The sequence below is a fragment of the Otolemur garnettii genome, unplaced genomic scaffold (assembly GCF_000181295.1).
Source record: "Otolemur garnettii isolate 467f Iridium unplaced genomic scaffold, OtoGar3 scaffold00142, whole genome shotgun sequence".
Lineage (NCBI taxonomy): Eukaryota > Metazoa > Chordata > Mammalia > Primates > Galagidae > Otolemur > Otolemur garnettii.
Window position 1 is genome coordinate 3317352 of NW_003852537.1, and position 13651 is coordinate 3331002.

Below are 13651 nucleotides of genomic sequence, written 5' to 3' on the forward strand. Positions count from 1 at the left end.
AGACTCGCTTGAGCCCAGGAGTTGGAGGTTGCTGTGAGCTGTAATGCCACAGCACTCTACCCAGGGGGACAGCCTGAGGCTCTGTCTCAAAAAAAAAAAAAAAAAAAGTTCCCTTCTTTTGTTTCTTTTTTGTGTATTTCCTCCAGCATTACCTCTGCTTGCCAAGGTTCATGTCTTTTTCACGGTGTAAGTTTCTTCCAATGTTTCATGGTACTTGGCAGGGGGCTCATCTGTGTATTTAAGGGTCACTGTTAGCCCTACAAAATGAGGTCTGCTTCTGGTTTTTACCAAAGCTACCTCCCATAATGTGGCAGAGAAAGTTAGGCAGCCAGGTGCAGGGTAACAACAGCTGGTCTTTTGGAAGTGGGTTTTTCTCCTTTTTGGTGCTGCCAGTCACCTAAGATGGACTAAATGCTTCCTCTTGCTTTTTGCACCTAGTGTTATACCCATTGCTTTGCCCAAGTTCAGCAAAGGGTAAACAGTCTCAATGTCCCTACTAAAGTCTTATTCCCTGAACCTGCCTCCTCTAAGGTTGCTGAGCCGTGAAGCAGCTCTCTTTTCCTCTAGCATTCTTTCTTACTTGTGTTTTGGGCATTGTTTCCTTCTTTGATTGATCCCATTCATTATATTTTCCTACTTTTAGGGATTCCTCAATTTCAACTCCCTTAAGTGAACTTCTTATTTGTTTGTTTTTTTAAGAGGCCCTGGCCAGGTTCAAACCCAGTGCATAGGCCCTCTGACCATTGAGCTATGGGCGCCCAGTCTACCTTAAGTGAACTACTTATAATATAGATTTTTTTTACTTAAGACACTTCTAGGAAAGTGGAAATAAAAGGGAGAGGCTGTAGAATGTTTTCAGCTTCCTTGATCTAATCAAAGCTTTCCTCTTAATTATTTATAAACTCAAGTGATACTTCTATAATTTAATGTACCTGAACAAATCAAAGCTCTTTGCTTAAAATGTTATCACTTTGAAACTTAAAAAATTTCCTCCTAGGCTCAGCATCCATAGCTCAGTGGTTAGGACACCAGCCACATCCACCAAGGCTAGTGGGTTCAAACCCAGCCTGGGCGTGCTAAACAACGACAACTATAATTAAAAAAAAAAAAAATAGCCTAGTATTGTGGTAGGTGCCTGTAGTCCCAGCTACTTGGGAGGCTAAGGCAAGAGAATCGCTTAAGCCCAAGAGTTGGAGGGTGCTGTGAGCTGTGACACCATAGCGTTCTACCTAGGGCAACACACAGAGATTCTGTCTTGGGGAAAAAAAAAATTCCTTCTAGCCTAAAAGAATTTATTTACTTTAACAATATCATCATGTTTCACAAAGTTACATGGTTTGAGGGGGTAGATATAACTTTGAATTACATCTGAAGCATGTGAGATCATCCAGCACAATTATGAATTCAATGTTTGTATCCTCCCAAAATTCATATGTTGAAGCCCAACCCAACCCCTGATGTGACAGTATTTGAAAGATGGCACCTCTCTGAAGAAATTAGGGTTATATGAAGTCATGTGAGGGGCTGGTCTGATGAGATTTGTGTTCTTATAAGAATACTCTACAGTAGTGATTTTCTTTTTTCTTTCTTCTTTTTTTTTTTTTTTTGAGACAGAGTTTCACTTTGTCACCCTCGGAAGAGTGCTGAGGCGTCACAACTCACAGCAACCTCTAATTCTTGGGTTTAAGTGATTCTCTTGCCTCAGCCTCCCAAGTAGTTGGAGCTACAAGTGCCCTCCACAATGCCTGGCTATTTTTTAGAGACAGGTCTCAACCTTGCTCAGGCTGGTCTTCAACTCCTGAGCTCAAGCAATCTACCCACCTCAGCCTCCCAAGTGCTGGGATTACAGGCATGAGCCACCTTGCACAGCTGTTAGAGCAGTGATTTTCAGCATGGCACACTGGTGTGCTTGAGAGGATATTAGATATGCCTCAAAAAATTTTAAAGACAGGATAAGTTTTCAAAAGAAGTTCAAAGCACAGTAAGTGTATTCTTTTTTAACTCTTTTTGAATAATGTCATTTAAGCGTGTGGCAAAAGATTAACTATATAGGTTAATCTATATAGACAGTTAACCTAACTATATAGGTTATAGGTTCAAGTGTGCTGTGAGATAAAAAGGTTGAAAAACACTGCTCCAGAGCAAGCAAGCTCCCCTAGTCCCCACCACGTGAGGGCACAGGAAGAAGACAGCTACCTGAAAGCCAGGAAGAAGTCCCTCAGTAGGACCCAACTCTGCTGGGACCCTGTCTTGGACTTCTAGCCTCCAGAACTATGAGAAAATAATAAATTTATGTTGTTTAAGCCAACAGTACTTTGTTATGGCAGCCCTAGCAGACTAAGACAAATACTATGTCCAACTCTACAAAACTAAGGAATTTTGATAATTTTTCCCAGTAAAAGGCCACATGCAGACTAAATGTGCCATCTGCTTTTATCAAGCAACATAATTACAAATTAATTGCCAAAAAGAACCTGTAATATAAAAAATCTTTAAGGTGAAGAGGAATGAAAAATGAAGCCTCCTGAGCAATCTGCCCCAGCCCAGGCAAAAGAGACTGAACATCTACCTCAACCCTGCTCACAGCAACAGTTACAGGTGTTGAGTCCTAGAACTGAGTTCCTTGCTCAGGATGGTGGTAAGTTCCTTAGTTGCTCTGTGTCTCAGTCCCTAACTATAAAACAGGAATAAAAATGAAGGCCCTGATCTGGGCGTCCACACCTTTGTAATCCTAGCACTTGGGAGGCCAAGGCGGGTGGACTGTCTAAGCTCACAAGTTTGGGACCAGCCTGAGCCAGAGCAAGACTTCGTCTCTAAAAATAGTTGGGGGTTGTGGTGGGCACCTGTAGTCCCAGCTACTTGGGAGGCTGAGGCAAGGGAATAATTTAAGGCCAGGAGTTTGAGGCTGCTGTGAGCTATGACACCACAGCACTCTACAAAGGGTGACAAAGTGAGACTCTGTCTCAAAAGAAAGAAAAAAAGAAAAAGTAAAAAAAGAAAATGAAAGCTCCTACCTTATAAGGATTTAGTATGTATATAAGGAATAAAGTGCTTCCTTCTCATGGTTCTTGGCAAACAATAAGTTCTTAATGTTGGCCCTTATTACTGTTAAGTCTGACACACAGTACATATAAAATAAGATCGACAAGAACCTGACAGAGAGGACTTCCCAAGAATTAGAATAAGTTCATGATCACAATTAAAACCTGATGCACACAGTGGTAGCATCACTTAAAAAGAAATAAATAGTTGATTATATTTCATGAGATTAGAATTTATCTATGAACTTATTAGTGTTCTTATGCTGCACCTGGGTCCCTTTAAAACACAAGGTCTAGTTTTAAAAACCTCTACTCTGGTTTTTAAACACTCCTGAGATGTTACGAATGGTTATTAAATCTCCTAATAATTCAATTCTGTAGACTCAACTCCTAAAAAAACCCTATAACTAACCCTAAGTATCAATTCATTACCAAAGTCACAAAATTGACTTTCCATTTCATTCCGTTTTGGAGTTGATTTATGCACCACAGGCAGAGAGTTAGGAAGCAACAAGAAAATTTTCAGTGGCTGGAGTGTCCAAATTAAACAAAAAGCCTCTTCCAGCTGCAGATATGCTGTACCTTAAGAAAATACAAATATGCAAACTATGAACAGGGAATAGTGACACATTTCTTTAAATATTTTTAACTGTACTTGCACTTATAAGTCTAAGTTTACAGATCTTAAACCTTGTATAGTGTAATTCTTATAATCAATAAACATTTATTGAATGAATAATTAACTAATTAGCAAAGAGGCTCAATGTAAGAAAAAAAAGGAAAAATTTCAGAAGTGAACACTCTTTTTTTTTTTTTTTTGAGACGGAGCCTCAAGCTGTCCCCCTGGGTAGAGTGCCATGGCATTACATGGCATTACAGCTCACAGCAACCTCCAACTCCTGGGCTCAAGCGAGTCTCTTGCCTCTGCCTCCCAAGTAGCTGGGACCACAGGCGCCCGCCACAACGCCCGGCTATTTTTTGGTTGCAGCCGTCATTGTTGTTTGGCGGGTCCAGGCTGGGGATTCGAACCAGCCACCTTAGGTGTAGGTGGCTGGCGCCTTAGCCGGTTGAGCTATAGGCGCCGAGCCAGAAGTGAACATTCTTAAAAGACCACAAAGAATGAAGTAAACCTGCTCTGCAGCTAGAAGACCTAGAATGGACACATCGTTCCTCTCCTAGGCCCTAAAGACTCAGTTCTACTCTTTCTACCTTTGTTCTGCCTGAATCAAAATGTTACAACTGAGTTACATGTTCTCAAAAGCTTCACAGACTCTGCCAAATCCTCTAGCTCAATCTCAAAAATAAGAAGCTGCATGTTTCAGGTTTTACCATTTTCAGATGTTTTCCTAAAAAATCCAACTTGAGGCCGGGCATGCTGGCTCATGTTTACAATCCTAGCACTAAGGGAAGCTGAGGCAGGAAGATCTATTCAGCCCAAGGGTTCAAGCCCAGCCTAAGCAATACAGTGAGATCCCATCTCTTCAAAAAATAAGAAAAATTAACCAGGTGTGGTGGTACTCGCCTATAATCCCAGCTACTTGGCAGGCTGGGGTGGGAGGATTATCTGGAGTCAAGAGTTCAAGACCAGTCTAAGCAAGAACAAGACTACATTGCCACAAAAAACAGAAAAAATTAGGCAGATGTGGTAGTATATACCCGTGGTCCCAGGAAGCTGAAGGGGGAGGATCGCTTAAGCCAAGAAGTTTAAGGCTGCAGTGAATTATGACCGTGCCATGGCATTCTAGCCCAGGCAATAGAAAGAGACTCTGCTCAAAATAAAGTAATAAATAAAAAGTTCAACTCAAATAAAGAGCAAGATGATGGCTTAAATCTGGAAAGACTGCTTGTTCTTTCATACAATACTTTCTTTTTAAGGTGAATGAAAGGAATAAAATCCTCTTACGTATACCCCATATAGACGATAAGGTCTACAAATTCTGTATGCCTGGATTCCATTCCTACCTCTGCTCCTTACTGATCACATGATTTCCAGCTGTTAAGGCCCAGTTCAACAGTGAAGACAAAGGGCAATAACCCTGACCACAAGGGTGTTGCCTGGCTCCATGCTGGGCCTGCAGAAGTTGTCCAAGTGCTCCTCTGAGGCCATTTCCTCATACACAGGGCACCAGCCCAAAGAGGATGCTTCTGCCTCATTCACTTGTGAGCAGCAATTTTTCTGATACAAATTTAACATCAACTCCTATTCTTTTTATGAGATGATACACTACTTCTGTGCAAAAGGGAGACAGCCATTAAAAATTAATTAACATCTGCCTTTCATCCAGAGATACCATCTTCTAGTAATTCACCAAAATGATGAACACTAAGGGAAAGAGGAGAGGTACCCAATATATGTGTTCTCTAGGCCTTTTAGAAAACATGGAGTTGATCCTTTGGCCACATATATGCAAATCTACAAGAAAGGTGATATTGTAGACATCAAAGGAATGGGTACTGCTCAAAAAGGCATGCCACACAAATGTTACCATGGCAAAATTGGAAGATTCTACAATGTTACCCAGCATGCTATTGGCATTGTTATGAACAAACAAGTGCAAGATTCTTGCCAAGAGGATTAATGTGCATATTGAGCATATTAAGCACTTTAAGAACTGAGATAGCTTCCTATAACACATGAAGGAAAATGATCAAAAAAAGGAGGAAGCCAAAGAGAAAGGGTTCAACTGAAGCACCAGCCTGTTCCACCCAGAGAAGCACATTTTGTGAGAACCAACAGAAAGGAGCCTGAGCTCCTAGAACCCATTCTGAATGAATTCATGGCTCAACAGGCATACAGCATAGCACACAGGAGAACCAAGAGAACCAGTTGAGCAGGAGCATAAAGTGCTATAACCTATTCCCCATGAATTCATGGTGTAATAGATACACAGGGCAACACACAGGAGAACCAAGAGAAGGAATGGAACAGGAACATAAGATGCTGGAACCTATTCCCCATGAATTAATTCATGACATAATGGGCATAGCAAGCTTTGTCACATTCAATAAACAGGTGCCTCCTCAAGCTGCTGGAACCTTTTTCCCTATGAATTCATGGCATAATAGGTATTAAAAACAAAAGGCTACTGTAGGAAACAAACAGAAAAAAAAAATCAATGTCCTGATGACTTTCAGAAAACAAAGCATTCTCTTACCTTTTTGGGATCCATGTTGAATTTCTTTCTTCCCATAGCTATTTGTTTGTTCCTCTGAGTAGTTTTGCTATTTATATGAAATTAAAAAAAAAATCATTGGCAATTGCTTTCACAGTTCAGTGACTTTCTTCTCTCCCCAGTGTAGCTGAATCATGGCCCTTTAGCAAATTTTCCCTCTTAACAATTCAGTGAAAAAAAAGCATAGGCCCTCTTGGTGGAAGCAGGAGTTATGTGTCTGTCTTCACTACTTTTTTTTGAGATAGAGTCTCACTATGTCACCCTTGGTAGAGTGCCATGGCATCACAGTTCACAGCAACCTCAAACTCTTGGGCTTAAACAATTCTCTTGCTTCAGCCTCCCACGTAGCTGGGACTACAGGCCCCGGCCACAAAGCTCGGCTGTTTTTTGTTGTAATTGTCATTGTTGTTTTTAGCAGACCGAGCCTGGGTTTGAACCCAACAGCCCCATGTATATGCCTGGCACCCTAACACTGAACTACAGGCACCAAGCCAGCCTTTACTTTTTTTTGTTTGTTTTTGGCCAGGGCTGGGTTTGAACTCACCACCTCTGGCATATGGGGCTGGTGCCCTACTCCTTTGAGCCACAGGTGCTGCCCCAACTTTTTTTTTTTTTTGAGACAGAGCCTCAAGCTGTCGCCCTGGGTAGTGCCATGGCATCACAGTTCACAGCAACCTCCAACTCTTGGCTTAAGCAATTCTCTTGCTTCAGCCTCCCAAGCAGCTGGTACTACAGGTGCCTGCCACAATGCCTGGCTATTTTTTGGTTATAGCTGTCATTGTTGTTTGGCAGGCCTGGGCTGGATTCGAACCTGTCAGCTCTGGTGTACGTGGCTGATGCCTTAGCTGCTTGAGCTACAAGCGCCAAGCCCGCTATTTTTAACATTAGATAAACTTGAGATATATTTCTTCAGAAAAGGCTACTAATAAAAACCAATGATTTTAATAAAGCACAGTTCCTTATATTACAGGATGGCTAACTCTGAAGTACCTGTGCTTATTCAAAAACCTATGACTCTGAAAGAGAGGTAATATCCAGAGATGTCCTGACCCCCTCCATAAGAAGCAGAAAAGAATGGGGAAGGCACACGACTCCAAAGACTCCCCACTTTCTAATCCCAATCCTTCTCACGCCTGCTGTAATCACTTGTTCTTGCAAGTTCAGCTGGAGGGTGGAAGTACAGAGGAAACAGATTAAATAACTTGAAGGTGTAACTATAAACTGCTTACCTTTCCTCTACAGAAGTTAGATTGTCGATCTCCGTCATCACTTCCGCAATTTCATATTTCAGTCTCTGTCAAAATAGGAGGAATTTGGGGGCAAGAGCCTTAACTTTCCTCCTCCTAGACTCAAAGAAAGTTTAGCCTTCTAGGCACAGGCTTCCTTGAGGTCTTACCATAGGGATAGGAAAACCAATACTTCCATCATTATGGCTAGAGCTTCAAGGTCAACTTAAGAGAAAACAAAATTATTTGTCTCCTTCTTGTCAGATACCAGATCAGAGGAGTCCTTTAGGCAGATCCTAGGGTATTTGTGTGTAAAATCAAGTTGAGACACTAGACAAGTATCACAGGTGTAAAAAGATAAAACCAGCAAAAGGAAAACCACAAATCCTAAATTTACTTAACTATACTATTCAACCTTGTCCCACACATGGTCACCTACTTTCTCCCCTTCAAGGCTACCTACATTCTTGTGAAGAACAGGGGAGAAGTTGAAACTCAAACATGTTTAGGTTGTTATCAAGCTACCTAGCTACCAGTTTCAAGATGATCTCTATCACTTTGTCAAAATAAAGTACTATGGACAGAGCCAAGGGGTGAAAACAGAACTGCCCCATGACACTTAGTGAACGAGATAGACTTCCCCTTCCCTCAATGTGGCTCCTACTCTGTAGGTACCTCAGGGTAACTTTAGAAGGAAAATTTCCACGAATTACCTTACAAAGACATTTTTTATTCAGAATACTATTACTGAATGCCAAGAAACTTCAGACTTAAAATCCAAGTTCCTAGAAAGGAGTTATTATATGGGACAAGGCCCAGTCTATGAGACCACATTTATTTTGGCAATGACAATGACAGAGAATCTTCTCAAAGAGGAGTCATCTGTCTGATTGACTTTCCCAAGGAAGCTCCAAATGGAAATAGCCAGGGCTGGCCTTCTGAATAATCTCTGTAACAATAATAGAGACTCCAACTCTGAGACTGTGGTTTTATTCATTTGCTTCTCCTATGGGACCCCCTCCACCCTGTCCCTCTGAGCTAAGTACACAAATGTGAGAAAGACAAGGCTTACTTGCTTGTGGTGTTATTCATCTTTGTTTAATTTGTCATTTTATCCTACCACCTAGCAAACACTTGGTATATAGCTGGAAACCAATATATGCCTATTTGTTCATTCAAAGACTCCTGAGACCCCAAAATGGGAAAGGTAATATTCTATGTGCTAGGGCTGGGTAAAAACAACAAAATCTTATCACACAATTTGAGAAAGCATGAGGATAACTGCTAGTTAAATGTGCTAGTTGTGGCCCCAGAGCCACAGGCCAATCACTACTGACCTCAGTTCCATGATGATGACGTCTTGATTTCCAATCCAAGGTCTGCACAATCTAGTGTGTATTCTTTGCTTTACCAATGAGGAAAACTCTTTTACTTTGTATCATACACTAACCACCCATATTTTACATTTTTTAAAGCTATTCTTCTATTTTACCCGTAAGAAAAAAAAATTTTTGTTTTTTACCTCAATGTCATCAATAAGTTCCTTTTTTCTTCTACGAATGTCTAGGAGTTCTTCTCTCTCTTCTAATGAGAGGTCTTCAGGCACTGAAAGAAAAAAAAACAATTAAACAACAACTACTTTGGAGAACAATATGGCAACATCTAGCAAGGTTGAACACAAGCATGTGCTACCACCCAGCAATTCTGTATGTAGGTATTTACCCTAAAGAAATGTTATATAGACCATGTTTAATATATTCACAGCAGCATTGTTTATAATAGAAAAATAACCTAAATATCCATCAATAGGAAAAGAAATCAACTATAATATACTCAAAATAGAATACCCTACAGTTTTAAAAAAGAATAAACTAAGTCTATCAGTATTTTTGAATCTCACAAATAAAGTGATCACTATGAAAGCAGGCCTGAGAATTTACACTGTATGTGATACATTTTATAGAGGGTTTTTAATCCAGCACATCAATTTGTAAATATTTTGGGGATAGACACATATATGCAGAGTATAAATAAATGCAGAGGAATGAGAAATACCAAATTCTTGATAGGGATTCCTTCTAAAAAAGGTTGGGATAAGAGGAAATATAATCCAAAGGAATATCAATAGTTTCAGTTTAGTGGGTGAGAGATGGTAGGGGTGCATGAATATTTGATGAATTTTTTTTACTGACACCGAGTTATTCATAATGTCCTCTTATTAATGATTAACTTCTACAATGTTTGCCTTTCTATAATGTACACATTCACTCTCTTTTCTTTGCTTAATAATAGAATTGGTTTATTTCACTAAGCTTTTCAAAGAAATAGCTTTTGACTTAATAGTCCTCAGTTATGTGTTTAATTCCTATTTCATTAATTTGTTTAAAGATACAAAAGATTAAGAATATGAGAAAACTGTAAAAGAACAGGCAGCATATTAAGAGAATGTGATAGTGATAAGAGGTGGATACACTGACCACTGAACCAGAAGACAGTGCCCAGAATAATACCCACAAACCAAAGGAAATGAGATTTACAACAGAGCTAATGATGCAGCTCAAAGGACTGTCTGGACTCTACAATAAGTAACATGTGAGAAACCAGCCAACTACAGGGGAAAAGTGAAATGAGACCCTCAGTTATCATCAAACATATTTTCAATCAATCACAAGTTGATTAAGGCTTAAATGTGAAGGGCAACACTATACAATTTTTATAAGAAAACAAAGAGGCTGGGTGCGGTGGCTGAGAATGAGAGAGAATGAGCACAGAACAAAAGACCTCTCATTTTACTTCACTGGAGAGAGCTGCTAAATTCCTTTCTCCAGGGACGTCCCACTTATGAACCTAGATATCACCCTTCCAGGAATAAAATGGAACAGGTATTTTCCCCCACAAGTCCAAACTCCCAGTCCACCCTTTTCCCCTCGCACGGCGATCTGAAGTTCTGCACCCCCCAGGGCACAGAGTGTTTGGTATTGTTCTGCAAGATCTGGGCATAGTATGGACTGTCAACCATCAGGACAGAATCTGACTAATGGGGAAGAAAGAGGGTGTGGCAAGAAAGGGACACTTGACAGGAAGAGGAGCAGTCCCCTGGTTATGACTACACCCAACCAGTGGTGGTGCTGATCCTTGGTTCAAGCTATGTCTAGCAGGATGGAGTACAAAACCCCCGGCTCTGATGGCACCCACAGCAGGAGAGTGGTAGTGCAGTGTGGACGAGGTTTGGCAGACAGGGTTGGTCCCTAGCCCCCGCTGGGCCTGCAAGCAGAGGCTTGCTAGGTGTGGACTGAGACCTAAGAGCAAAGGCATGGCCCCAATTCCAACAGAACCCTCGAGCAGTGGCTTACTGTGTGTGAACCAAGATCTGAGGGCTAGGGCGTGGTACCCTGTCTCTAGCAGGGGTGGTGAGCAGAGGTTTATCAGGTGAGGACTGAGACCTACGGGCAGAGTGCAGTGCTCTGATGCTACCAGAGCCTGTGAACAGAGGCTTGCCAGGCAGTGGACTGACACTGGCAGGCGGGGACATGGTCCCCTGACTCCAACTGGTCTGGCAAGCAGAGGCTAGCTGGGTGTAGACTGAGAACAGAGGGTGGGGCCCAGTGCCCTGACTCCAACAGCGCCTATGAACAAAGGCTTGCCAGGCAGTGGACTGTAACCGGCAGGTGGGGACGTGGTCCCCTGACTCCAACTGGTCTGGCAAGCAGAGGCTAGCTGGGTGTGGACTGAGACCAGTGGGCCAGGGCATGGCCCCTAGCTCCAACTTGGGCTTGTGAGCAGAGAAAAGGACAACAGCGTGGACTGATTTTGGCAGGCAGGAGTGTGGATCCCTGGCTCCAACTGTGCTATTTGAGACCCTTGAATGCCTCACTGTTGAGCAGTGTTTGCACCACCTGAGTCAATTTAATTGGAACTTGTGTCTGGGGCTGTCCACTTGGGGACATTCTAAGGTTGACCTTTGAAGTTCTGTAGCGGAAAAAGCTGAAGGGTGGGGACTGGGCACCGCAGCTGTTTGTATCTCTTCACAGTTGAGATTTAAACCTAATAGTGTGGTTTCTTAGGATAGGGTAGAGGCTGGCTGATATCAAAACAGAGGAGCTTGCGCTATTTCACCAAGTAGGTCCTCAGAGTCTCCAGTTAAAACTCTGAAAGGGGCCTTTGTAAGGTTGTAGGAGATAAGCCACAATTTTAAAGCCTAGCACTTTGGTAAGGGGCTATCTCTACTACCTGGGAACCCCAATTCAACCTCACCCTACCAGTTCTAATAAACAAACAGTGGAAATAAACATGGTGTGGATCCAACAGAAGAACTCTGGCAACATGAATAACCAGAGTAGATCAACCCCCCTCCCCAAGAAATGACAAAGGAGATACAACTGAAGATGCCATGCATAGACAAATGGCAGCAATATCAGGAATCAAATTCAGAATATTGATTGCAAATAAGATAATAGAATGGAAGAAAAAATAGAAATTGAATTCCAAAGAGTAGTTCTAAAGTTGTCTCAAGAAACTAATGAATTCAAAGCCCAAGTCACCAAAGATATGGACACAATAAGAAAAGAGATAGCAGAGCTCAAGGAAACAAAAACGTTAGTTGAAGAGCTCCAAAATACAGTAGAATCCCTCAGTAAGAGAGTTTACCAGGCAGAAGAAAGGATCTCTGAAACCAAAGACAAAGCTTTTGAATGTTCCCAAACACTCAAAAGAGGCAGACAAATGAAGAGCAAAAACTGATCATTCCCTGAGAGAGTTGTGGGATCACTCCAAAAGATCAAACATTCATCTTATAGGAATTCCTGGAGAAGAGGATGGTCCTAAGGGTACAGATGCTCTACTCTCAAAATCTCCAAGAGATTTTGGAGGAGAATTTCCCAATCATTGCAAGAAATATAGAACTTCAGACAGCAGACAGTTTCAGAACCCCAGCAAGACTCAATCCAAATAAAGCATCTCCTAGACACATTGTGATTAACTTTGCCAAAGTTAAGACAAAGAAGAAAATTCTACAAGCAGCCAGACATAAGAAAAGCATCACCTACAAAGGAAGAAATATTAGGATGACTGCAGATCTCTCAGCCAAAAAGTTTCAAGCCAGAAGAAGATGGTCTTCGACCTTCAATCTCCTTAAACAAAACAACTTCCAGCCCAGGATCCTGTATCCAGCTAAACTGAGTTTCATTTGTGTGGAGAAATCAAATACTTTAATGACATAGACATGTTGAAGAGATCTGCCATAACAGACCCATCCTCCACAATGACCAGCACAATGCTCTACCTCCAAAGTAAACTAACCCAGAAATTTTTGAACAAAATCCAATTTCCATAGTGGTGAAAGGATTAAAAATGTCCATTGGACATCTGAAAATCATGACACCCAAAGCACAACCAGGTTTATCAATTCTCTCAATTAATAAATGGCTTAAATTGTCCTCTAAAGAGGAACAGGCTGGGTGACTGGAAACATAAACTCAGACTGGATATCTGCTGTATACAAGAATCTCATCTTACGTTAAAGGATAAAAATAGATTCAGGATGAAGGGATGGACTTCTATAATACAGATTTGTACAGAACATTTCACCCTAATAAAACTGAATGTACATTCTTCTCATCAGCCCATGAGTCATCCTCCAAAATAGATCATATCCTAGAACACAAGTCTAACCTCAGCAAATTTAAAAGTATAGAAATTATTCCTTGTATCTTCCCAGATCACCATGGAATAAAAGTTGAACTCAATAGCAAGAGGAATCTTTATACTCAAAGTCATGGAAACTAAATAATCTTAGGCTGAATGACAGCTAGGTCAAAGACAAGATTAAGAAGGAAAGCATCAAATTTTGGGAACAAAATGATAATGAAGACACAAATGATCAAAACCTGTGGGATGCTGCAAAGGCAGCCCTAAGAGGGAAACTTATAGCATTGGAAGCCTTCATCAAGAAAACAGAAAGAAAAAAAAAAAAAAGAAAACAGAAAGAGAGGAAGCCAACAACTTAATGGATCATCTCAAGCAACTGGAAAAGGAAGAAAAAGTCCAACCCCAAACCCAGCAAAAGAAAAGAAATAACCAAAATTAGGGCAGAATTAAATGAAACTGAAAACAACAGAATCATTCAGAAGATCAACAAAACAAAAAATTGTTTTTTTTAAGAAGATTAACAAAATTGATAAACCTCTGGTCAACCTAACCAGAAATAGAAAAG

The 13651-nt window shown here is 41.0% G+C and overlaps 1 protein-coding gene and 1 pseudogene across 1 annotated transcript in view; both read right to left on the reverse strand.

Annotated features, from left to right (window-relative positions):
- The window catches only part of CYTH3 (cytohesin 3), a 33300-nt gene extending 24258 nt beyond the window's left edge, over positions 1-9042 (reverse strand). The window contains exons 1-3 of the mRNA XM_023518604.1: positions 8963-9042; positions 7444-7508; positions 6197-6263 (exon numbers count right to left, since the gene is read on the reverse strand). Coding sequence (XP_023374372.1) covers positions 6197-6263; positions 7444-7481 — 105 coding nt within the window. The 5' untranslated portion in view covers positions 7482-7508; positions 8963-9042. The remainder of the gene's footprint in view (positions 1-6196; positions 6264-7443; positions 7509-8962) is intronic.
- Positions 9043-10294: 1252 nt separating this feature from the next.
- LOC105887877 overlaps positions 10295-13651 on the reverse strand; it is a 10257-nt pseudogene continuing 6900 nt past the window's right edge.